The sequence below is a fragment of the Schistocerca cancellata genome, chromosome 7, assembly GCF_023864275.1.
Source record: "Schistocerca cancellata isolate TAMUIC-IGC-003103 chromosome 7, iqSchCanc2.1, whole genome shotgun sequence".
Classification (NCBI taxonomy): domain Eukaryota; kingdom Metazoa; phylum Arthropoda; class Insecta; order Orthoptera; family Acrididae; genus Schistocerca; species Schistocerca cancellata.
Window position 1 is genome coordinate 493055209 of NC_064632.1, and position 27074 is coordinate 493082282.

At 41.9% G+C, this 27074-nt stretch overlaps 1 protein-coding gene across 1 annotated transcript in view; it reads left to right on the forward strand.

Moving 5' to 3' along the window:
* Positions 1 to 17215: 17215 nt before the first annotated feature.
* The window catches only part of LOC126092840 (carboxylesterase 5A-like), a 159355-nt gene continuing 149496 nt past the window's right edge, over positions 17216 to 27074 (forward strand). Inside the window, exon 1 of the mRNA XM_049908570.1 lies at positions 17216 to 17266. Within this exon, the coding sequence (XP_049764527.1) occupies positions 17237 to 17266 (30 nt within the window). The 5' untranslated portion in view covers positions 17216 to 17236. The remainder of the gene's footprint in view (positions 17267 to 27074) is intronic.

Here is a 27074-nt window from a genome sequence, read left to right on the forward strand (position 1 = left end):
ACGTGTAACCAATGGCACCCCATACCATCACGCCAGGTGAAACGCCTGTATGGCGATGACGAATACACGCTTCCAATGAACGTTCACCGCGATGTCGCGAAACACGGATGCTACCATCATGATGCTGTAAACAGAACCTAGATTCAGCTGAAAAAAATGACGTTTTGCCATTCGTGCACCCAGGTTCGTCGTTGAGTACACCATAGCAAGCGCTCCTGTCTGTGATGCAGCGTCAAGGGTAACCGCAGCCATGATCTCCGAGCTGATAGTCCATGCTGCTACAAACGTCGTCGAACTGTTCGTGCATATTGTTATTGTCTTGCAAACGTCCCTCTTTGTTGACTCAGGGATCGAGCCGTGGCTGCACGATCCGTTACAGCCATGCTGATAAGATGCCTGTCATCTCGACTGCTAGTGATATGAGGCCGTTGGGATCCACCACGGCGTTCGGTATAACCCCCCTGAACCCACCGATTCCATATTCTGCTAACAGTCATTGGATCTCGACCAACGCGAGCAGTAATGTCACCATACGATAAACCGCATTCGCGATAGGCTACAATCCGACCTTTATCAAAGTCGGAAACGTGATGGTACGCATTTCTCCTCCTTTGACGAGGCATCACAACAACGTTTCACCGGACAACGCCGGTCAACTGCTGTTTGTATATGAGAAATCGGTTGGAAACATTCCTCATGTCAGCACGTTGTAGGTGTCGCCACCGGCGCCAACCTTGTGTAAGTGCACTAAAAATCTAATCATTTGCATATCACAGCATCTTCTTCCTGTCGGTTAAATTTCGCGTCTGTAGCACGTCATATTCATGGTGTAGCAATTTTGATGGCCAGTAGTGTAAAATATACTTCGAGCAAGTTGTCTTAGATTCGGTTCGAATTGCGGTTCCTCATGTGGAAGAGCAGATAGTCTAGTTCCATCAGATCAGCTAACGACGGTTGAATGTAGTATGGTGGGAGAGGTACTTCAAATCAGTCCTCAGCTTAATAGCGGCAAACCCGTAGCGGTGCGGCGCGCCTGCTTGTGTTCCACACCCCGCTTAGCGGAGCTGCGTTGCGTAACCTACGTAGGGCGATTACGGAGTTGTTTGAGCAGAGACAGCAAACAGGCTCATGACTGTGTGACGGGGTCTCCGCTATCAGCGGTAGTCGTCGCACTCTCGTTAAACCACAGTCCGCGGCTCTCACACGCCGGACGTCGCCACACTCTTCGCAGGTGAGCAGAAGTTAATTTTCCATGACATTCTCCATCGTTTTAGGAGGAGATTTTCTAGTAGGGCCGTAGCTGGCAAAATATTTTTCTTGTTGAAAGTGAAGAAATAAAAAATAAATAAAATTACACGTAGAAATGGTAGCGATAGAATTGCTATTTGCAGAGAAAGTTCCTTTTATTTCTACTTTATTAGTTTTTTTTCGTTTTGTGATCTGGTTTTTTCGGTATCAGGCTTTCATTTTATTCAGTCAGCAGGGCTTTCAGGAATCATGTTTGATCCGTATGCCTCTGACATTTATGGCATCAAACGTTTCATATAGTTCGATAATCTGTTACAAATCTAATGTTCTCTTCTCCCCCCCGCCCTCCGTCTCTTTCTGTCGTCCCTTATGATTCTCGGATTCTGAAACTGCTGCACGCCCGGACCCATATCGTCTCTATTTCTCATGTACTGGTTCACACACGAAACTTACAACGTGCCAAACACAGAGATACAACACTTCAACCTCAAAGAATGTTGTGTATAGGTAGTGTTACATTCTGTATTAATTTGTTTACTTTGTTTACCAGTTGCACAACGACGTATTCATTTGCTTATAAGTGCGTAATACCAGTTACGTGGACCCCTTCCATGTTTCATAAATTAAGCAAATATCTGGCCGTACTTTCCGGCCGTTGCTGGTATTCATAGAGAGAATATTGTGGATAATATTTGCGTCTCTTACGGCAACATTTTTACACAAATTTACCATGTACTTTTTGTCTGTAGTATACGATAACTTACGAAAACGTTATAATGGTATAGTTTACAATGCCAACGGTTGCAAAAATAGCCATAAGATGTGATGAGTGTGTGACGAAAATCAGTCTCCAGGGCCTTAACCAGTTATGCAATGTTTACAGAGAAATGGGCTGAAAATATATTGTATCTCTTGAAAAAGAAAATGTAGTTACATAATATCTAGACAAAAAGATGCATCCATCGGTCAGGAAACTAGATACTCCCACCACTCAGTACTGTCACTAACTCTAAAAGCCACGATATCCTGAATTGTTCATGAAATATTGGGTCTTTCAACGGATTATGATTAATGCTAGTAATCATAACTGTAATAGTGTGGAGCTCGTCATTTCAATAGTTGCAAACATTTCGCTCTTCGTCTTATATGCTACACAGCCTCTAGTTACATGAGTGCCTGGTTTTGCTTCAGAACTCTTCTATACAAAACAAATATACCTCAAGAGGGAAAAACTTAATCTAAACGTTAATTTAAATTTCATTCTTGAATTGCCACGAATTATGCGTAACACGTTTCATTAGAGGACTTACTGATGTGACGTTGTTTGTAGTATTTGTAGTGTCATGCGCATTTGATTCCCGCGCAGGATGGTGATTACTTTCATTCGTGAAATAAATGTCATGTTTGCCTCATTGTACAGTTAATCAAAACGTATACACCATCAATGAATGCAACTTTTCACAAAGGTTCTGTTATTAGTTCAGTAGTGCTTTATTCAGAATTCTACAAAGCACATTGTTTCGCATCTGAAGAAGAGCCTGATCCTATCCCATTACAATATTAGCTGTAACACTCCTTTAAAATTTCTAGGAATGTTACTATGAAGCACCATAAATTTGGGTTTGTACCGGATACAGGCAGTGACGAACGATAAAAATGAACTACATTTGTTGGCAGACTTGTGGAACTGTACAGTGCATCGGCATGGAGAACTACACTCCTGGAAATGGAAAAAAGAACACATTGACACCGGTGTGTCAGACCCACCATACTTGCTCCGGACACTGCGAGAGGGCTGTACAAGCAATGATCACACGCACGGCACAGCAGACACACCAGGAACCGCGGTGTTGGCCGTCGAATGGCGCTAGCTGCGCAGCATTTGTGCACCGCCACCGTCAGTGTCAGCCAGTTTGCCGTGGCATACGGAGCTCCATCGCAGTCTTTAACACTGGTAGCATGCCGCGACAGCGTGGACGTGAACCGTATGTGCAGTTGACGGACTTTGAGCGAGGGCGTATAGTGGGCATGCGGGATGCCGCGTGGACGTACCGCCGAATTGCTCAACAGGTGAGCGCCACAATCAGGACTGCATACGACCGAGGCACACAGGGCCAACACCCGGCATCATGGTGTGGGGAGCGATCTCCTACACTGGCCGTACACCACTGGTGATCGTCGAGGGGACACTGAATAGTGCACGGTACATCCAAACCGTCATCGAACCCATCGTTCTACCATTCCTAGACCGGCAAGGGAACTTGCTTTTCCAACAGGACAATGCACGTCCCATGTATCCCGTGCCACCCAACGTGCTCTAGAAGGTGTAAGTCAACTACCCTGGCCAGCAAGATCTCCGGATCTGTCCCCCATTGAGCATGTTTGGGACTGGATGAAGCGTCGTCTCACGCGGTCTGCACGTCCAGCACGAACGCTGGTCCAACTGAGGCGCCAGGTGGAAATGGCATGGCAAGCCGTTCCACAGGACTACATCCAGCATCTCTACGATCGTCTCCATGGGAGAATAGCAGCCTGCATTGCTGCGAAAGGTGGATATACACTGTACTAGTGCCGACATTGTGCATGCTCTGTTGCCTGTGTCTATGTGCCTGTGGTTCTGTCAGTGTGATCATGTGATGTATCTGACCCCAGGAATGTGTCAATAAAGTTTCCCCTTCCTGGGACAATGAATTCACGGTGTTGTTATTTCAATTTCCAGGATTGTATATACAGGGTGTTAACTAATGAATATCGGGGTTTTAACGTTTTATAATATTTATTACATTAAACTTACAGTTTTAAATGCTATGTCAAATGAAAGAGCAACTCAGACAGTTGAGTTTGGCACCAGTGCGCATTCGCAGCGTGCAATGTTTCCGCCGCAATCCGCTAGACAGCGGTAGTGGCGAAGATGGCGACTAGAGAACAGAAAGCGTTTTGTGTTTTGAAGTTTGCAAAGACCGAATCTGTAGTTACTGTGCAATGTGCGTTCCGGCTGAAGTTCAATTGTGATCCTCCAAGTGATAATAACATTCATCAATTTGAAGATAGCCGGCCGGAGTGGCCGAGCGGTTCTAGGCGCTTCAGTCTGGATACACGCGACCGGAACGGTCGCAGGTTCGAATCCTGCATCGGGCATGGATGTGTGTGATGCCCTTAGGTTAGTTAGGTTTAAGTAGTTCTAAGTTCTAGGGGACTGATGACCTTAGAAGTTAAGTCCCATAGTGCTCAGAGCCATTTGAACCATTTTGAATTTGAAGATACTGGCTGCCTTTGTAAAGGTAAGAGCACAGGACAACCAAGACGTAGTTAAGAGACTGTTGAGCGAGTGAGTGAGTCGTTCACTCATAGCCCAAAGAAATCAGCCCAGAAGGCTAGTCGTGAATTTCAAGGTCCCGTGCCGACTGTTTGGAAAGTTTTAAGAAAACGCGTACAACTACGTCCTTACCGTTTACAGTTATTACAGGCTCTAACGTCGACACACCATGGATTACGTGGCAACTTCGCAAACGAAATGTTGTTTCATGACGATGAAGATTTTCTGGATCATATTGTCTTCAGTGATGAATCGACCTTTCAATTTAGTGGACGTGTTAACACTCACAATGTGCGCATCTGGGGCTCAGGAAATCGTCACGAGGTGGTACACATGCAACGAGATTCCCCTACAGTGACTGTTTTTGCTCCGTATCCCAGTGGAAAGTTTATGGGCCTTTCTTTTTGGTGAACCTACTGTAACTGGCAGTTCTTACCTTGATACACCAGAGCAACGGCTCTTCCCTCAGTTGGAAGTAGATTGTGCACCACCTCAATGGCATAGCGAAGTACGCGATTGGTTGAACTTCTCTGTACCCAGGCGCTGGAAAAGCTGCAAGGGTCCCAATGACAGGGCTTGCTTTGCATGGCCTCCACGTTCACCCGACCTAATGTCATGCGATTTTTTTCTTTGGGCTTCATCAAAGATCGTGTGTACATGCCTCCGCTACCAGCAGACCCCCCTGAATTAAGAAATCGGATTGAAGCAGCTGTTGCTACAATCACTGAAAACACACTTATCAACGTTTTTGAAGAACTCGGCTATGGAGTTGATGTGCGCCGTGTCACAAATGGTGCTCACATTGAGCATTCATAAGGTTCTTGATGAAACTGTTTGAGTTGCTCTTTCATTTGACATATTTATAACGGTAAATTTAATGTAATAAACATTATAAAGCGCTAAAACCCCGATATTCATTTATAAACACCCTGTATTTGGGCGACCAATTGTAAAATCCTGCTCCAACGTGTAGTGACCTTGTCAAGTAGACAGAGCAGCAGACATCGAGCGAATTCAAAGACATTTCACTAGGAATGAAAGAATGTGGTAAAGCTATTATGGAAGTACAGCGGAAGTTCTGAGGGAATATAAAATTGGATCTGTGAAAGGAAGACGAAGGTGGTTCTCTCAGAACCTTGTTGGATGCATTTAGAGGATGAAATTGAAAAAGACAGTGCAAATTTCTGCTGCATTCATTGAATAGTAAATACAAGGAGTGTAAGATAACATTAATTACGGCGTTTATCGAGTCATACAGTCATTTCCCACTAGATCAATGCATCAGATTTATAAGACATCTCTTACTTAAAGTTTCCTGAATGGCCAGAAGATCAATGAGTATCTTACGTATTAGTCCCCGTAACGCAGGGCCCAATGAATTGTAATGATGTAAGGTTGCACGAAAAAAGTAATTTGAAGTAATCCGTTGTCATTTCAGCTGTTAATTGTACATTGGACAACACACGTGACCTCTAAAAGAGGAAATCTATGTCACTGACACTTGCACGTGCGTTAATAGCGGTATAGTAAGCTATGTCTGAGTCGTACAACATGATCTTTACCGACGTAAGGAACTTCAGAGCTGTTGGATCTACAGTGCGTTTGAGGTAAGTTGCGACTTTTGACAGTTGTGTACAGAGCGAGGGCAAGGACGCGCAGTTGCCAGCGTGTGCTCAACACGTCAGCAGGTGACAGTAATTCCGGACCTACTCGCTGCGGAACCTCGCAGGTTCGCATGCCTGCATGAACATCAAGCCGCGCAAGCGCGCAAATTTTCTCAAAAGATTTTGAAGAAACTATTCAGTAATACACTCTGATTCTCGCACATCTTACAGCTTAAATCGTCAGCTTCGTGATGAACTGCCTATCATTCCGTTTATGGTCATGATTATTGTGGTATTCAGTATTAGGTAACATACTGCAAGAAATTCTTGAAGTTTGCAATGAAAAATAGGGGTCGCTATGAATTTTCGTTTGGTGTGTGATAGGTCATATGTTGATGCGTATGAAAAGCACACAACATACTGAATTATCCTTTGAACTTGGAAGGCTGTCGTTATTTGTCTACAATTCAGAGAAATTCAATGTATGTGAACCACTACGTCACGAATGCGTGCGCCAGCGGATAAGCAGGAATGACATATTCTTAAATTCCTCGCATTTCGCAAACGGTCTGAAGTACTGAAACTAGATTTTGGCAAATGATAGCACATAAAGTGGAGGATATTTAACTTTATGATTAACATGCAGAACTTCCACATCAAACGTGATACTAAAGAAACTACATATATTTTTCCATGAAATAATGTAATATTTGAGAACCACGGGGAGCTGGTGGAATGAGAATTGCTGTGGGTTTTGTAACATTATAAGTGAAGATGTTAACGTTTATTTTTAATTCTGAGACGGGATTTTTCTAAACTACTGACTTGTCTTCCTTCAGTTGGTAGTTTAATAATAATTTACGCTGTTTCAGGATTCCGTAGCAAGTTCCATTGCGTTGGAATATTAATGAGATGAGCATTTGTAATGTCTGCTGTCGTTCGGCAAAACAAGCAGATTTTAACATGGGAACAAGAGAAGTTACGTATTACTCAAAACTTCTCATAGTCCTTCATGAATCCATGTCTCCTCCACTAACTTCTTGGTATGGCTGACAACTCGAGACCATGGAGTAACATTTGCAATGGCTTCTTTTTCAGCATTTCAACCTCACCGGGCGTAGACTTCTTGTGGTTTTGTCTCACATTAATTTTCGCTGAGGCCCATACAGTCTCAGTCGGATTGAAATGAGAGTGATACGCATGGAGCCTGATTAAACTATGTCCTTTACTGTCAGCCAGTTTTTCGACCTGCTAGGTTGGCTTGTATAGTACGACAGATTCCATTAACTTTGCATTATACATGGTAGAATCAACTTTACGAGTGGAGCGCTTTGTATACAGAGCAAAATATACACCTTCCCCCGCTGTTTTCGTTGTAGCTTTATCTATCACAATAGATTGGTTTCACACAGCGTTCATTATTATTGTACAATTGAGAGAAATATTTTGCAGCAGAAACATGTCTGCATAGCCAGTGAATGTGTCCTTGAACGATCACTTTTATAGCGAATCTCGTGTTCAGATGTGATGCGCTATTATTATAAATGCAACACAATCACAAGAGAGTTGTTCACAATACCTGACGACTGCAGAACACTTCAACGCCAGAAAATAAACACTTTACAACGGTAGCTGACGAACATAGATGCATCTGATGCGTGACTCCTTGTGGTATTGTTTATCCACGACCTAGGAAGAGGGGCGCCTTACCAACCGAACCGCTGGCTGCGTGGAAGGAAAACTGGCTCGTCAGTGGTTTTACCTGGGCAGAGGCGTCACATCGCCTCCACTGAGCCAAAGTCGCAACTAATTTTAAACGCACTTATAAGAATTCAAATGATCTGTTGATGGAATACATGTTTAAGAACATAGGAGCAGTCAACACAGGCAAAATAAATAAATATATGCAGAAAGTATAAAAAATGAGATGTTGCCACAAAATAGAAGAAACTGCAATATTGAGACACACAAGCAAAGCGGAAAAAATCTTGTGTGAAATTATTTCGCTACTGAGGAAGGGAATGAGTCTGAAGTTTTATTTTAGACAAATCCGTCCGTTACGACGTATCAGCGTTTTCTTATTTCATAAAACCCACACGTGACTACGTCTTTGCTTGGCATACTTTCTAATGTGATAGCGGAAAACCTTCCTGAAGTCAGTTCCTTTCTGTTGTAGAACCAACACGCAACTGTGACAGGGTATGTACAAAATTTCACCAAATATTGTTATATTGTGGGTGTGGATAGGTTCCTGGTCATGCGTCTCGTCTGCTGTCAAGTAACGTTATAAATGATATCAGAGATGCTGTCTCCACTAGAAAAGTAATTACTTGCTCTTGTCTTCTGTGCAACTATAATCGTTTTATAAAAGAATTATAAGATTATTTTTCAACATCATAACAGAAACCGGATATCTGCGAGTAGGACGTGTCCTCTTAAAGTTATGAACAGATTTAGTTATGAATGTAGATATTTAGCCTATAGTTTCTGATCAATGAGTTTGCGAGGTGAAAATATGTGACATGCATGGCTTCATTGACTTAGAAGCTTCAATTTTTACAGCTCCAAGGGGCCGCAGTATTTGCTCGTATAAGGGTCTTAAGAGAACGGACAAATAGACGGACAACAAACTTGATCCTATAAAGTTTCCGGATGAGGGTCTTAAGAGAACGGACAGATAGACAGACAACAAATTTGATCCTATAAAGTTTCCGTTTTTACCGATTGAGAAGAGGAACTCTAAATCGCCAGTAGGCTTATAGAAATTAGTACACGTATCATTGGATCATTCTGCGGAATTATCATAAACTTTAGTTACTAACATTGGTAGTTAGTACATTACAAATTCGTACAAAATTAGCAACATTTAATGATTGCTACCACTGTCAGCTACTGCTGTAATTTAATTTACCTTTCGCACTAGACCTTGAGGATGAAAATAGATCAGGTGCACACCTAAGAATATGCAACATGCACTAAATAAATGAGATTAGTAAAAATGGTGACAGGCAGGAGATAATGCCATTTGATGTTAAATACGTATCCAGTAAACTTGTTGCTCACTAGCTATAAAATTGTGTATCCAAATTTGATGCAACCTACTGTCATGTCAATAGTGCCCTAAAGTTGATTAATGGAATTTGATTGTCTTAGGATGCTCTTCATAGAGACTATTTTAAATAGTACTAACTTTTTTTTCTCTCTTCTAATTTACGCAGAATTTTCTTCTAACCATCTATCTATCTACAGGCGTCTTGAGATCTCTTTTTAAGATGGCATTCTTGCAATGTTCTAACGTTCTCGAGTTTTAGTCTTCTGACTTGTCATTCCGTTCTATATTCTTTAAACTCTTCATTTTTCTTTTTAACCCTTAATTCAGGTATGACAAATTTGCCTTGTATCTCATCTATAAATATTTATAGGTAGAAGATGCAATTATCTTCATAATTCTGATTCTAGATTATTGATGGTCATATATTGTCGCATTGTTACACCACAACCTTATAAACGTTACTTGATGATCCATTTTTCCATTACCATTTGTTTTTCTTTGTCGCTTTACTAGTACGTCAATCAGCCTCGTTGCTGTATATCATTCGCTGGTTGAGAAAAGCGTATTTACAAAAAAAGTTGAATACACTTCAGTTAATTTTCGACTAAATGTTCATCTGAGCGCGAAGAACGTTGAGTATTACTTAATACCAATTTCTTTCTTGAAATTTTTGTGCTACATTCTATTTTTAAACTACATTCGTTTCAAATAGTAATTAACCCAATTTTTTTTAAATTCTGTGTATGCATAGGATCGTATTATATATCTAGTTAATTTTTCAGAACGTATTACCCAAGTGAAAACAGGAGGTTGTCAGTGAGGGAGTGAGTCAACGGGACGTACAGAGGAGCTTGTTCACCAGGTATCGGGTTAGCACAATGGCACTTGAAAATAAAATCTGGCATGGCTGTTCACACAAGTATGTGACCAATCTAAGTGTCTACAACGATTCTATCACAGAAAGAAGTGTAGAAGATACTATGTACCTGGCCAAATTGTGGGCCTCATTCACTCCATTTTCCTGATTCATGTCTACAGTCCGTTTTTGCTCATTTTCTTACCCATTTGCTTCTTGCTAAATCCATTATGTGGCTCTAAACCTTCTCTTTTACGAAATAATGCTGTTAATGAGAGTTCCAATTGACTCTAAATAACCCACTTCGGTGCTCCTTATTATGTAGCACACCCTCCATGTTGCATATGACTGCTCATTTGAATCCAAAGTGCGATTATTTGTTTGTTTTTTATCCACGCACTGCAAAGGTCTGTATACGAATAAATGCCTAGACAATCAAAGAGCTTAAAAATGGTCCTATCATCTATAGACATCGTATGTATCCACACCACTGATCAGGAAATTAATGTTACAGATATGGTAAGACAGTATAATCATCTGCAGAAGCAAAATCGCCAAAACTGACATCCCTCTATGACGAACAATTTCCATCAACAGCATCACATGGTGTCGTTCCAAAAAACTCCGTAAAAGGAACAAATGACCCATTGCCCGAAATACGAATCTCTAAACAAGGTCCGTACGTACGTTTTGTAAGAACTTTAAATCAGTTACCGAACAATTAGCTAGCTCTCGGAAAATCTTTTGTACAGCATATTACTAAAGATGTAGTTAACAAACCAAAATTGATTGAAATACAGTTTAATTGCTAAAAGGAAATTGTAACAGAATGTCAACCCTTAGAAAACGGATAAAACGCTTGACAGATGACACAACATAGTTCAAGAAAAACGTTAACGATGCAGCTGAAGATGGAATTCGCTTTGTGTCATCAGAAATTTCCATGACATTAACGAAAAATCATAAGCACACTAATAACAATTATGTACCTTAATCCGTGCACCATATCTAGTGTGACGTTTCCCAGCAGCAAAAGTGATTCAATGTTATTCGTTTTGTGCACCTTCGTTCACGTGTGACAGTTTTCGTCTCTGTCTGTGTGCAAGTGTCTGAACAATTTTATCTTGGACTCTACGCCCGTGAACGGCACCTTGTATTCTAAAAAGTGTTTGTCTCCGTTTATATGTCCACCATGTTTTTTCTCTAAATGCCTTCATTTGTCTATTTGTGTTTCTTTGCGGCGAAAGAGCGGCGTCGTATGCTGCTGCAGGCCTGCCTGTAATACAGGTTTCAAAATAACAATAAAGAAAAAAAATATATACATATACTGAAACATTGCACTGCGAATGGATGTCACAGTGTTAATGTGCGAGACGTTTTGTCAAAAGAATCTCTCAGTCAGTAATCTGCGGCGCACGTCATTGGCGTATAGGCGTGGCAGTATGTGACAACGTTCCACTTGAAAGAACACCGTAATGTGTGCTGTTATTAGCTAACTCCCCTCTGTGTCTATCGAGTGTAATGAATATGGTGCCGCAACTCTTACCAGATCTTCTATTCATGTTCTACAGATATTTCATAAGATCATAGAATTTCCTGAAAATTGACGGAAATAAAGAAGAAAGTAATAAAATTAAGCCACGACAAGTGACATTTCTAATAGCAGCAAAGGACGTAGTAAAGTATAGACATCTACGAAAGAAGTAATTATGTGCATTTGTTGAATTTGATACTATTAACACAGTGCGTAGTCAAAAAATGGTTCAAATGGCTCTAAGCATTATGGGACTTAACATCTGAGGTCATCAGTCCCCTAGACTTAGAACTACTTAAACCTAACTAACCTAAGGACATCACACACATCCATGCCCGAGGCAGGATTCGAACCTGAGGCCGTAGCAGCAGCACGGTTCCGAACTGAAGCGCCTACAACCGCTCGGTCACAACGGCCGGCAAGTGCGTAGCCACTTGTCATCTCTCAAAATCGCACAGTGCGAACCTTAATGAAAAAGACAGCAAGGAACAGTGGGGGAAGATGAGTACCACAATAGGCAAGTGTAGAAGGAGGATCTCTTTTTTTCAGTTATCAGTCTTCTGACGGATTTGATGCGACCTGTCACGAATTCCTCTCGTATGCTAGCCTTTCCATCACGCAGTGGGATTTGTAACATACGTCCTTAATTATTCACTGAGTGTATTCCAATCTCTGTCTTCCTCTATAGCTTTTAGCCACTATAGCTCCCTCTAGTACCATGGAAGTTACTCCCTGATGTCTTAACAGGGATCCTACCATCCTATCCCTTCTTGTCAGTGTTTTTCATAGATTCCTCCTTATTCATTATTTTATCAGTCCACAGAATTTTAAACATTCTTCTGTAGCAGCACATCTCAAATGCTTCGATTTTCTTCTGTTCCAGTTTTGCCACAGTCCACGTCTCACTATTATAGAGTGCTTTACAGAAGACGTACATTCTCAGAAAGTTCTTCCTTGAATCAAGACCTACATTTGTCATTAGTAGACTTCCCTTGGCCCGGAATGCCCGTTCTGGCTATTACTTTGCTAGTTGTGTCCTCCTTGCTCCGTCCGTCATAGATTATTTTGCTGCCTAGGTAGCAGAATTCCTCTACCTAGTCTAGTTCGCGATGAGCTATTCAAATGTTAAGCCTCACCTTGCTTTCATTTCTGCTACTTCACATTACTTTCGTCTTCCTTTCATTCACTCTCAATCCGTAATCTGTACTCACTGGACTGTTGATTCAATTCAACAGATCCTGTACTTCTTCTTCACTTTCACTGATGACAGCAATATTATATGCAAATCTTATCATTTATATCCTTTCCATTCTTTTCTATATTATTCCTGCCAGTAATTTGGACACATGAGCTGTTCAGCGGATTGTGCGATAATTCTCTCACTTGTCGGCTCTTCTGAACTGTGTGGATGATGTTTTTCGGAAAGTCTGAAGACATTGCGCCATTATCATGTATTTTACTCACCAACGTGACTAATCGTTTTGTTGGCACTTCCCCCAAATATTTCAGAAATCCTGATGGAATTTTATCTATATTTTTTTCCTTATTTGATTTTGTCTTCCAAAGTTCTTTTTAAATCTGATTCTTGTACTGAATCCTCTCTTCTACCATTCAATCATCTCACAAGACATGTCATCCCCACGATAGAGGTTGTCAGTGCACTCTCATGACCTTCTGTGTTTAATACTGGAATTCCCATGTCACTCTTAATGCTATCTCCCTTACTTTTCATTTCACCGGACTTTTCTATGTGCTTACTCACTTCTTCCGGCTATCATTTCTTTTTCGATTTCTTCACATTTTTCATGTACCGATATCGCCTTAGCTTTTCTGCACCTTCTACTTATTTCATTTTCAAATGACTTGTCTTTCTGTATTCCTAAATTCCCAGGAACATTTCTATACATCCTCCTTTCGTCCATCAGCTGAAGTATTTCTTCTGTTAGGCATGGTTTCTTCGCAGTTACCTTCCCTGTACCTAGGTTTTCCTTTCTAACTTCCGTAACTGCTCTTTTTGATTCCTTCACCCCAGAGAACATTCCTTAGTGCTTTCGTAACCCATTTCTTTGCACACTAATTGTTTCTGACTAGTGTCTTTAAAGTTCAACCTACTCTCGATCATTTCTAAATTGTGATCTGAGTCTATATGTGCTCCTGGGTACGCCTTGCAATCCAAAATTTTATTTTCGGATCTCTGACTGGCCACGATGTAATCTAACTGAAATCTTCTAGTATCTTCCGTCCTTTTCCAAGTATACCTCCATCTCTTGTGATTCTTGAACAGAGTATTCGTCATTACCATCTCAAATTTACCGCAAAACTCAATTAGTGTTCATGCTCTCTCATTCCTACTATCAAGTCCATATTCTCCCGTAATCTTTTCCTCTGCTCCCCTTACAACGACATTCCAATCACCCACGACTATTAGACTCTCATCTCCCGTTACATACTGAATAACCCGTTCATATCCAAATAGACTTTCCCTATCTCTTCATCTTCTGCTTGTGACGTGTCGGCATAGATACCTGAACTACTGTTGTAGGTGTTGGTTTACTGTCGATTCTGACTAGTGTCTTTAGCGTTCTGTCTACTCCTGATCACTACTAAATTCTCATATGAGTCTATGTCTTCTCCTGGATAGAACCCTATCACTGACCTGTCCATGGTAACTTACCCTCTGCTCTATTTTCCCAGTCATAAGACATACTACTCTGTAACACCAAAGGTGTGCTGCTGTTGTTATTACCCTACAATTTGACCAGAAATCCGTGTCTTCTTTCCATTTTTCACTTACTCCCATTATATCTAGAATGAGCTTTAACATTTCCAGTTTCAGATTTTCTAGTTGCCCTGCCACGTTCAAACTTCTAACACTCCACGCCGTGATTTGTAGCTGGTTATTCAATCCTTACTCATGGTCACCTTCCCCTTCGCAGTCCCCCCCCCTCCCCCCATATTCGAATGAGGGACCAGTCCGGAATCTTTTGCCAATGGAGAAATCATCATGTCACTTTTTTCAGTTACAGGCCACACAAGTATTTTATTAATAACAAAAGCACTGATTTAACGACGAAGTTGAAAACAACTAGCAAACCCGGCAGCTCTTCTTCTTCCGTTCTCTGTCCATCTCCTCCTTACATGTCTTTACCGCGCCCTTTTTGATGATCTCCCCATTCCCCCTCTCCCTGAACTTGAGCCTTGTATTTTGTTATCGCCACCGAATCCTTGGTTGTGCACTGAAGTTATTCATGGTAATTACGTAAATCAGTTGAGGATATCATCGTACGTGATGTGGGTGTTTCTCCTGCTACTGGATCTGAGGGGATAGCAGTTTCAATGTATTAGCTTCCAATGACGAAAACCAGTTACACAACTTTCTTATTTAAATGTATTATAGCTATAAGTGACTGCGAGAATGAAAAAGAAACCACACATGTTCACAGCACAGCATTTTCTTTCTCACAGATAGTTTTAACATATACACTGTGCATTGTTTAATATATATATATATATATAGTCCATATCCGCCTTAATTTGTATTAGACTATCAAGTAAAAATTCGAAGTAAACTTGTGAAGTAATTTCGAGGTTTTTCCTGACAACTTTTCCCTATTATATTTTGAATGTATAATTCTACTTTATATACATCATAAATATGGATCTCGTGTCGTTTCAAATGTTTATTAGAGCATCGTACAAAAATCTGAAGTAAAGTGGTCAACAGCATTTCGAGATTTTTGCTAAAAATGTTTCCCCTTTATATTAATATGTGTTCACATATCATATGTATTCAAATAGTACAGCTTATATGCGTCCAAACTTTTATAAGGGCATCGTTTAAATATTTGACGTAATTCGGTTAAAACGTTTTCGAGAGATTTGCTATCAATGTTTTCTTTTACGTATTGTACACTGAAGACCCAAAGTAACTGGTACACCTGCCTAATATCGTGTAGGGCTCCCATAAGCACGCAGAAGTGCTGCAACACAACGTGGCATGGACTCGATTAATGTCTGAAGTAGTACTGGGGGGGGGAAGTGAGACCGTGAATCCTGCAGGGCTGTCCACAAATCCGTAAGAGTACGAGACTGTGGAGATCTCTTCTAAACAGCACATTGCACGGCATTCCGGATAGTTTCAATAATGTTCATGTCTGGGGAGTTTGGTGGACAGCGGAAGTGTTTAGACTCAGAAGAGTGTCTCTGGCTCCACTCTGTAGCAATACTGGACGTGTGGGGGGTCGCATTGTCCTGCTAGAATTGCCCAAGTCTGTCGGAATGCACGATGGACATGAATGGATGCAGGTGATCAGACAGGATGCTTACGTATGTGTCACTCGTCCGAATAGTGTCTAGACGTATCAGGGATCCCATATCACTCTAACTACACACCATTACAGAGCCTCCACCAGCTTCAACAGTCCCCTGCTAACATGCAGGGTTCATGGATTCATGAGGTTGTCTCCATACTCATCACGTCCACCAGCTCGATACAATTTGAAACGAGACTCGTCGGACCAGTCAAACTGTTTCCAGTCATCAACAGTCCAATGTCGGAGTTGACGGTCCCAGGCGAGGAGTAAACCTTTGTGTCGTGCAGTCATCAAGGGTACACGAGTGGGCCTTCGGCTCCGAAAGCCCATATCGATGATGTTCCGTTGAATGGTTCGCACTCTGACACTTGTTGATGGCCCAGCATTGAAATCTGCATCAGTTTGCGGAAGGGTAGCACTTCTGTCACGTTGAACGATTCTCGTCAGTCATCGTCTTTGCCATTCCTGCAGGATTTTTTTCCGGCCGCAGTGACGTCGGAGACTTGATGTTTTACAGGCTTCGTGATATTCATGGTACATCAGTGAAATGGTCGTACTGGAATATCCCCCCCCCCCTCCCCTTCATCGCAATCTCGGAGATGATGTGTCGCATAGCTCGTGCGCCGACTACACTGTAGCACATTAACCGATCTAACAACTGCGAGAGACATTTCTTATCTTATATAGGAGTTGCCGACTGCAGCGCTGCATTCTGCCTGTTTACATACCTCCATATTTGAATACGTATGCCTATAGCAGTTTCTTTGTCTCTTCAGTGCGTGTATATGTATATGATGTCAGTCAAAATGTTTGTTACAGGACCGTGTAAAAACTTGAAGTAAATCGATTCAGAACTTTTCAAGATTTTTGGTAACAACGTTAGGCGACAAGTTGTCTTGATGTTGTTGTATAACAAGTAATAGCCGGCAACGGTGGCCGAGCGGTTTTAGGCGCTTCAGTCCGGAACCGCGCGACTGCTACTGTCGCAGGTTCGAACTCTGCCTCGGGCATGGATGTGTGTGTTGTCAGGTTAGTTGGGTTTAAGTAGTTCTAAGTTCTAGGGGACTGATGACCTCAGATGTTAAGTCCCATAGTGCTCAGAGTCATTTGAACCATTATATAACAAGTAATATTGGATGAGTTACTGTAATTTTCATTTATTTTACACTTAAACAAAACTTTTTTCTCTCTTGACCTTTCTAATATTATTCCATTGTTTCTTATAATGTTACAGAGTGGAATAAGCTTTTTCAATCTCAAATTATTATTTTTCGTCGTTCCGTCAAGTTTACGGCTCCTTACCAGCTACTGGAATGAAGAAAAACCTGGTGAAATTTATAATGGTGAGTATTTGCTTCAAACCTGTTCTACTTCAAGAAGCAAAAATTTATTCTACATCAATTAAGAACTCTAGCTACTTTCACAACATCTTTTATCTCCAAAACACAATGAAAATATATAATAACTGCGACCGAAGAAAGGGAGCATTGCGATATCGCATCAGAGGACCACACGTGAACAATAGTAGTAGTAGGTGAATAACAAAACAAAGTCAGAAAGCGCAATAAAGAATCTGATACTACTTCAAGTAGAATCTTCACTGGTGCATGCCAGAGACTTGAACTTAATCTATCGGTTCAAGGCATATTTGTCACACTGTTTTGAACATTCTAGTTACGTTTGCGTTTCTCTCGGTTCAGTCTCCCTTGTCAAAATAAGTGTGAACTTGTATGCCGCGTATTCAGAGGGAAAATAGGAATGGTAATGTAATTGTTAAAGAAAAGAAGTATAGAAACAGCATTTGTTTAGAAGATTTGTTTACTGTAGTAGATCGCAGTGTTGTTAGGCAAATACTGTAGGGATGCATAAAGGAAGTGTACAACTTTTCCATACACTACACCCATGAAATAGCGGAGGCCTTTACGGCGGCTGTATTTCGTAGCAGTGTTGGCGATCGACTGTGATTTCCGGGCACGGCTGATTTTGCATTTCGTCTTGTACAGAATGCAACAGAATAGGACACTGGAAAATAAAGCTCGACGTTCGATACCTCAGGTTGCAAATACAAGTGTGTACGAGGTAAGTATTGGTTCAAACTTCTGTTGTAGGATACGACTATGATTTCTGGAAACATGTACGACATCCGACTGATTTGACGGCGTGTTGAGCTTCAGGTTTCATATTGTAGCCTGTGTACTGTGAATTCTGAACCCAACACAGACTGAAAACTTTGTAAAGGAATTTGTACAAGACAAAATTTGGATTCTTTTAGTAATGCGTCGCTAGAGATAGGAAGAATGGCTCGCGCTGCGTTGATGTACTTGTGGAAAATTCTTGCACATTGTACCGGGATCAACGTCTTTTCCGATTAGCCTGATGATTAGGCACCTCGAACAGCAGCATAGAGCGCAAGTTCCGTTAATATACTGCCCCCCCCCCCCAAAAAAAGTGACGCACGCAGAAGACATGTAACTTCGTATATGTACACAACATTGGAGGGTCCCTAAATTGTTGGAGTTACAATTCCGTCTGACAGGTATAACGACCACTAGAGTAAATTAGTGTTGTTCCTGTTTATTGTTTCCATGCATGGTAGGATCTGTACGAGGAGTGAACAGGGTCTTATGCTTAGTGGTCATAGTGAAGGACACAGAGATAACGCTTACTTGTGTTAAGACAGCGTCAGTGTGTTCGGAAAAATTCTCGTGGGTGTCCATTTGGCCGGCTGGTCGGATCGTGCATAATCTAGATCTGTGGTGTGTTTGGATGTTACAGAGTCCTGGTGTTGGACTGTGGTGCAAAGTGAGGACTAATAAATGACACGATGGCTGCATTGTGCAACCGGAGTATCGTAACACCTTCACATCTGCACCTGCCATGCTACATATACATCTACACTGGAGCCGGCCGCGGTGGCCGTGCGGTTCTACGCGCTCCAGTCCGGAGCCGCGCTGCTGCTACGGTCGCAGGTTCGAATCCTGCCTCGGGCATGGGTGTGTGTGATGTCCTTAGGTTAGTTAGGTTTAAGTAGTTCTAAGTTCTAGGGGACTGATGACCACAGCAGTTGAGTCCCATAGTGCTCAGAGCCATTTGAACCATCAACACTGATGAGACATAGAAACTGGTATAGGCATGCGTATTCAAATAAATGGATATGTAAACAGGCAGAATACGTCCCTGCGGTCGGAAACGCCTACATAATACTACTGTCTGCCGAAGTTGTTAGATCATTTACTGCTGCTACAATGGCAGGTTATCAAGATTTAAGTGAGTCTGAACGTGGTGTTGTAGTCGGCGCAATAGCGATGGGACACAGCATTTCCGAAGTAGCGATGAAGTGCAGATTTTCCCGTGTGACCATTTCACTAGTGGACTGCCAATACGAGGAATCCGGTAAAACATCGAATCTCCTACATCTCTGTGGCCGAGAAAAGATCCTGCAGGAGTGGGACCATCGACGACTGAAGAGAATTGTTCAACGTGACAGAAGTACAACCATTCTGCAAATTGCTGCAGATTTCAATACTTCCACATACTGTAGCAGGTTTCAACGCTGTGCCATCAACCATCTAACGAAATATCATCGATACGGGCTATTGGAGCCGAAGGCCCACTCATATACCCTTGATGACTGCACTACACAAAGGTTTACTCCTCGCCTGGGACCGTCAACTCCGACAATGGACTGTTGACGACTGGAAACATGTTGATTGGTTCAACGAATCTCGTTTGAAACTGTAACGAGCTGGTGGACGTGATGAGTATGGAGACAACCTCATGAATCCATTAACCCTGCTTGTCAGCAGTGGACTGTTCAAGCTGGTGGAGGCTCTGTAATGGTGTGTAGTTAGAGTGATATGGGATCCCTGATACGTCTAGATACTACTCAGACGCAGGACACGTACTTAAACACCCTGCCTGGTCACCTGCATCCATTCATGTCGATCGTGCATTCCGACGGGCAATTCCAGCAGGTCAATGCGACCACCCTCACGTCTAGTATTATACAGAGTGGAGCCAGAGGTACTCATCTGAGCCTAAACGCTTCCGATGGCCACCATACTCCCCAGATACGAACTTTATTGAGTATATCTGGGATGACTTTCAACGTGCTGTTCAGAAGAGATCACCACCTCCTTGTGCTCCTACAGATTTATGGACAGCCCTGCAGGATTCACCATGTCAGTTCCCTCCAGTTCCTTCGACATTAGTCGAGTCCATGCTACATCGTGTTGCGGCAGTTCTGCATGCTCACGTGGGCACTATACTATATTAGGCACATGTGTACCAGTTTCTTTGGCTCTTCAGTGTACATCCAGATAGATACTCTGCAAATCCCGCACCATGCGTTGCAGATAAGACCCTTTACCACTACTAGTCATTTCCTTTCCTGATCCACTGACAAACAGGGCGAGGATGAAACGACTGTCTGTATGCCTCCTTAGTAGCCCTAATTTCCTGTATCTTATCTTCGTGGCCCTTGTGCGGAATGTATGCTGGCGGCAGTAGACTCATCCGGCAGTCAGCTTCAAATGCCGGTTCTCTTAACTTCCTAAATAATTCTTCTCGAAAAGAATGTCGCCTTCCCTCCAGGGACTCCCATTTGAGTTCCCGAAACATCTCCGTAACACTTACGTGCCGTTCGAACCTATTGGTAACAAATGTAGCAGCCCGCCTCTGGATTGCTTCCATGTCGTCCTTGACTCCGTTTTTATCCTATATGCAGTCTCCTATACAAATGAACCACTCTTTCCTAAACTTGTCCCAGTAAACCGAAGTCGACCATTAGCCTTCCCTACCACAGCCCTCACATAGTCGTTCATTTCCTATCACTTTATACTTGTTACGCCCAGATATTTAAACGACGTCATTGTGTGAAGCAGGGCACTACTAATGCTGTATCCAAACATTACGAGTTTGTTTGTCCTACTCATCCGAGTTAACTCATATTTTTCCAATTTTATAGATGGCTGCCATTCATCACACCAACTAGAAATATAGTCTGTCATCTTGTATCTTCCTATAGTTACTCGACTGTTAATCCTCACCAAGCACCACAGCATCATCAGCAAACAGATTTCTGCCTATCCCGTCCGCCACATCATTTCTGTACGTAGACAAAAACAGCGGTCCTATCATACTTGCCTGAGGAACTCCTGACGATTCTCCTGCCTCTGATGAACATTCACCGTCGAGGACAACATGCTGGATTCTACTACTTAAGGAGTCTTCTATTACTTATTCCATATGCTCGTACCTTTCTTAACAGCCTGCAATGGTCCTGTCAAATGCTTTCCGGAAATCAAGAAATTCCCCTTCATCCAAAGATCCTAAATCATCCTATTTGTTGACATAATATTCTCAAGCTTTTGTATGTCCATCCTTTTAACAGGAGGCCTCGTGGACGACGGCCGTTTACTATCGTGACAAATAATAACACCTACAGCCGTCCTTCAGTGCGTTGAAACTGGTAGAGACAAAATAAAATAAAATCATAAGGACGGTTATAGGTGTTTTTATTTGTCATGATAATATTCTCAGTCTCAAGCAAAGTTTATTATATTCAAACTACGAAAATGATCAAGGATCCTGCATCAAACCGAGGTTAGGGATAGTGATCTGTAATTTTGCGATAAACACAAGCTAGGTAAGGGGTAAGTGCCGTAAAGTACTCTTTGTAAAACCGAATAGGGATTCCATCCGGACCTGGTGACTTATTTGCTTTCAAATATTTCGGTTGTTTCAATACATCAGGAATTCTTATCCCTAGGTCGTTCATACGGGAGTCTGTCTGATGGTCAAACGACGGTATGTTTCTACAGTTCTCCAGCGTGAACGATTTCTTAAACGCGAAATTTAAAACTTCGGCTTTCGTTTTGCTATCTTCAACTGCCAAACCAGTCTGGTAACAGGGGACTGAATGGAATCCTTAGACCCGCTTAGCGACTTTACATAGGACCAGAATTTTCTCAAGTTCTCTGTCAGATCTTTTGCTAGGATATGACGGTGGAAGTCGTATGCTTGGCGCATACACGTTTCCACAGACGCAACGATCTCTATTAACCTTTGCTTGTCGTCATTTGTGGGTTGTATTCTAAATTAACCAAAGTGGAACAGCTCCTGCTTCCTCAGCATCTTCCAAATTTCGTTATTAAACCCTGATGGATCTTTCCCATCCTTAGTCCCCTTGCTAGGTAGATGACGCTTCAGACCAAGATTTAAAATCTGCTTGAACTTTGCCCATAATCCTTCTACGACCATGGTACTGGAACTAAGTGACGTTTGCTCACTGTCTAAGTGAGACGGTAATAACTGTTTTAATGCCCTATATATCGGGAACACTGTCCTAGCCTTCTTGACTGGTTTATTAACTTTCGTAACCATAGTTACTATAATGACATAATGAAGGCTAACCACCGTTGTCGATAATACCCGGCCTATTTGTATCTACAGGGTCTAAGTTATTTCCACTGCGTGTGGGCTGCCGAGCTAGCTGCTCAAGACAGTTTTCAGAAAATGTGTTCAAAAGCAACTCGCACAACTGTCTATCTGTATCCCCCGCAATGAATTCATAGACATCCCAGTTTATACTTGGTAGGTTAACTGGTATCTGGCTGTTTACGTGCTACTGACCCTGCCATAGACCTGCCATAGAGACAAGTTATCCGCGACAAGATAACTTCGCTGGCGCTCTCCACCCATACCTCTATAGCGACAATAATACTGTCGACCTCAAGCAACCATCACCCTCCTATAGCCTTTAATCTGTCTTTCTGATACATGTTCCACTACTCGTTAAATGTCTTAGAGCTTTTCACCTTAGATTTCAGTAAGCTCTCGGTCCCAAGAATAATTTGAGTGCGAGAGCTTTCCTGGAAGGCATAACGATATGTTTACGTAATGTGTATACATAAACATACAGTTATAAATGTCCCCGTTCGTAGTCGCTAATTATAACAATATGTTTACTTTTGTGCTGTAACATATAGCTGTAATCAGCGGTGGAAACATATTTGCGAACGCCGACCGTGTGCGGCTGTTTCTTGTTTGATCGTCTGATCAGTCGGAAGTTGCATTGCAGAGGAGAGTAAATGCCTATTTAAAATATAATTATTTTTGGATAGCTCAACATGAATTTCCTAAGGGACCGTAGTTTATCATGCATTTACCAGTAGAATATGGTGCGGAGAAAATATTTCGCCGCATGCAACTTCCGTTCGAACTCGACGAAAGAATTCGTGACTGTGAACTCTCTATTTGGCAGAAACATAAAGAAAATTAAATAACTTCATGAAGGAGTGAGACATAGATTCTATATTAAATAAATAGTCCATACACCAGTTCCATTTAAGTCTGAATTTATGGCAATTAATAGACGAACTTACACTGCAATGAAGGATTTAACATGGATGCCGTTTTGACTGGCACCTCTCGTAATGAAAACAATTCCTTTGACGTTTTCACATACACGTCGCACAATAAATCTACTGCTAGGCACTTTCAGTATTACACATTTACTTTACACTAAAACAATATTATTTTTAACGATAATAATACGGCGGCAAGACATGCGCGTCCGACACAAGTTACAAGAGACAAGAGAAGAATGAGTAACTTTTCATCGAGAATATCTCGTACATAAAAAAAAAAAAAAAAAAAAAAAGTGTAGAAGTGTTATTCTTCTGTCCGTTTTCCGCGCCGCGGTTTTCAAAGTCAATAACTCACTGCATCTCTGACGGCGCTTCGACAATAAACAAGTTACGTCACAGGTCGTTCACCTTTTACATTCTCGCAACATTATTTGCTAACTGTAGCTGTTGCCGAGCGACTGCTCGATTAGTGAATGATTTAAAATGATAAGGCAATCACATAATGTTACAAAGGCAAGTAACGGACTCCACCCAAAAATTTGTGTCATCCCTCTCCAGCAGCCACCGGACTAGGGAATTACCACTCCAGTGCGTCAGCTGTCGTTAACGCCACAACACAAACAACTGCGTCTGAAGAGGTGTAGTGACCGGGAAATACGTCTGCCGATGCATGGCATTCCATCGTGTTCAGCGATGGATCACGGTTATCCACTAACCCAGGTGACCTCCGTCGGCGAATATGGCGGCGACCTAGGATGAGATACCATAGTTCCAATGATTAGGAGAGACACAGCGGTGTTACTCCTGCTGCCATGGTGTGTGGAGGAATTCGTATGACAAGACCACGGCTTTTAGTGACCGAGAGAACTCTGATGGCACACTGGTCCGTCACGTCACGTCCTCATGTGTTATCTCTCATGTGACAGGATCGTAGTGGTGCCATTTTCCAAGACGATAATGCCCATTCAGAAATTGCACCCGTGTCTATGAACTCACTGCGTGATGTTGAATAACTCCCCCTGCCAGTAAGATCCCCGGATCTCTCCCCAACACAACATGTGTGTGACGTCAAGTGCATCTCAGTGCCCGTATGTTGAATATCAAGGACCCATTACAGCACTTGTGGGCCAACTTGAATCAGAAGAGGATGTAACAACTTTATGACACCCTTCGCGACTAAATCCAAGCATGCATCCTACACACACGAGGGTACAAACGTCTTAGTGCTCAGAAGGCTCATAATACGGATTTCTTCGTTAATTTTACTCGATTTTGTAAGCACTACAATAAGATCACATAACCTCTAAACCCCTGAAGCTTCGTTTGTTGCTCTGTTTATGGTTTCGTCACTTTTTTGTCGGACTCTGTATTTCAACAATTCATGGCGTTCAGGAGTCGTAATAAATTAAATATAAACTGAAATGAAACAGTGAGGTACCTAATATGACAGTGACACAGCACACAAATCTTAAACATTTTTCCTCGAGTTTTTGAAGTCTGTTCAGCATTAATAAAGGTACAATTAAACTGTCGAGTTCACAGTCTCTGTCACTCAGTTTGTAGCCACAGATAACTTCTTTCATTTCTATACACATCTTCTTCTTCCTCATCTGCTTCTTTCTCTTCATCTTCTTCGTACAAAAATTGAGTCTTCCCCCTGCCACCACAGCTTCCTCTCTTCAATAGCCTTCATCGTCTTATATGAATAACATCTCATCTCGCTCATTCATTATATATATATATGTAATATAACTGACAGAGACTGTGAACTCGACAGTTTAATTGTACCTTTACTAATGCTGAACAGACTTCAAAAACTCGAGGAAAAATGTTTAAGATTTGTGTGCTGTGTCACTGTCATATTAGGTACCTCACTGTTTCATTTCAGTTTGTGTCTTCGGTTTGTTCCGTAGATATTGGCTTCAAATGGTTCAAATGGATCTGAGCACAATGGGACTTAACATCTGACGTCATCAGTCCCCTAGAACTTAGAAGTACTTAAACCTAACTAACCTAAGGACATCGCACACATCCATGCCCGAGGCAGGATTCGAACCTGCGACCGTATCGGTCGCGCGGTTCCGGACTGAAGCGCCTAGAACCACTCGGCCACTCCGGCGGGCTCTTGGCTTCGAAAATGTTTTGTAAAGGAATATCATGTGTAATTATATGTCCAATGAATTTTGCTCTGCTTTGATCTATAACTTTCAGCAGTTCTTTCTTCTTTCCTATTTCTTGTAGAACCATGTCATGCGTTTTTCTATCCATCCAGCTGTTTCTTCCAACACTTTTTCAAAATTACTTTCCCGCAGCTTCTAGGCGAGCTTTCGCCTGCTTTGCCAACGTCCAGGCTTCATGTCCCTATGGCAGGTCACCCAATATGAATGTCTTTATGAACCGTTCCTAGGCGTGGTATCTGATGTGCTTGCTCAGTGGAACGTTCTTATTTTGTATGGCGCTTATGGCCAGTGCTAGTCTCCTCTTCATTTCATTGAGACTTCAGTTGTTTTCCTCCATGCTGCTGCCCAGGCAACGAAATTCTGTTACTTTGTCGAATTGCTCACTCCTTATTCTTATATCAGACTTACCTTCACCTCCTTTATTGTCTACAACCACGATAATTATTTCATTGGTTTTTATAGTCTTAGCTGTTGTCTCTTAATGTAATACCCTAATCTATTTAGTTCGTTTTGTCACTACTGCAATGTCTTCTGCAAATCTAATGCAGCGAATATGTAAACCATTAAATTTAATTCAAATCCTCTTTTTCTTCATTGTTGGTATTGTCTTCTCCATTATCGTACCGAGCGAGGTGCCGAAGTAGTTAGCACAATGGACTCGCTTTTGGGAGGACGACGGTTGAAACCTGCGTCCGGCCATTCTGATTTAGGTCTTCCTTGATTTCCGTAAATCGCTTCAGGCGAACGTAGGGATGGTTTGTCCGACAGCACACGGCCGATTTGTTTGCCCATCCTTCCCTAATCCGAGCTTGTACACTGTCTCGAATGATCTCGTTGTCGACGGGGCGTTAAACTCCAGTCTCCTCCTCCTCGTCTTCCCATGATCGTATTAGTTTAGTAAGGTTATAGCTGGTACTCCTGTCTCACCCCCATTCACATTTTTGGGTCTTTCTTGCTACTATTAATATCCAGTTCAGTACTTTGACTTTGCTGTATTCTCAAAAGCAATCGCCTGTCCTCCCCGCCAAGTTCTACTTTGCGCATTGTTTCTAATACTGATTTCTAACCAACCTTGGGTAATGCAACAGTTTCACTTTTTGTGAAGTCTGGTAGTACAATAGCCTCTTCATAATATTTAGATACAACAGTAAACAGTTTACAGTTGATGTTATCACTACTGTTTTGTAGTAGCTCTGCAGGGATGTCAAATATACAAGTTGTTTTATTTGGTTTTAATATGCATAATCAAACTAAAAAATATATAAAATGAGCAAGACTGCCGATTACGCAGAGTATTTAGGTAGCAAGGACACCGTTCTCCGCGAAAGCTCGAAGCAACCTCATTCCAAGGGAATAAATGTTATATCTGAAATGTTAACTTGACGTCGTGGATCATAACCTCAGACTAAAGAAAATAATCGTAATAATAATTTACTTAGGATCAACTTTACCATTCGCCTTACTAGAACTGGGCGAACTGACGGAAACCGTATGGCTCAGAATTTGGGGTTCTTTCCTGTGGCAATAGATTTCTTGCATTCCATAGAGGTAAGGAGACTAACTCCCCCCCCCCCCCCCCACACTTCCCCAGATTCGTTCGG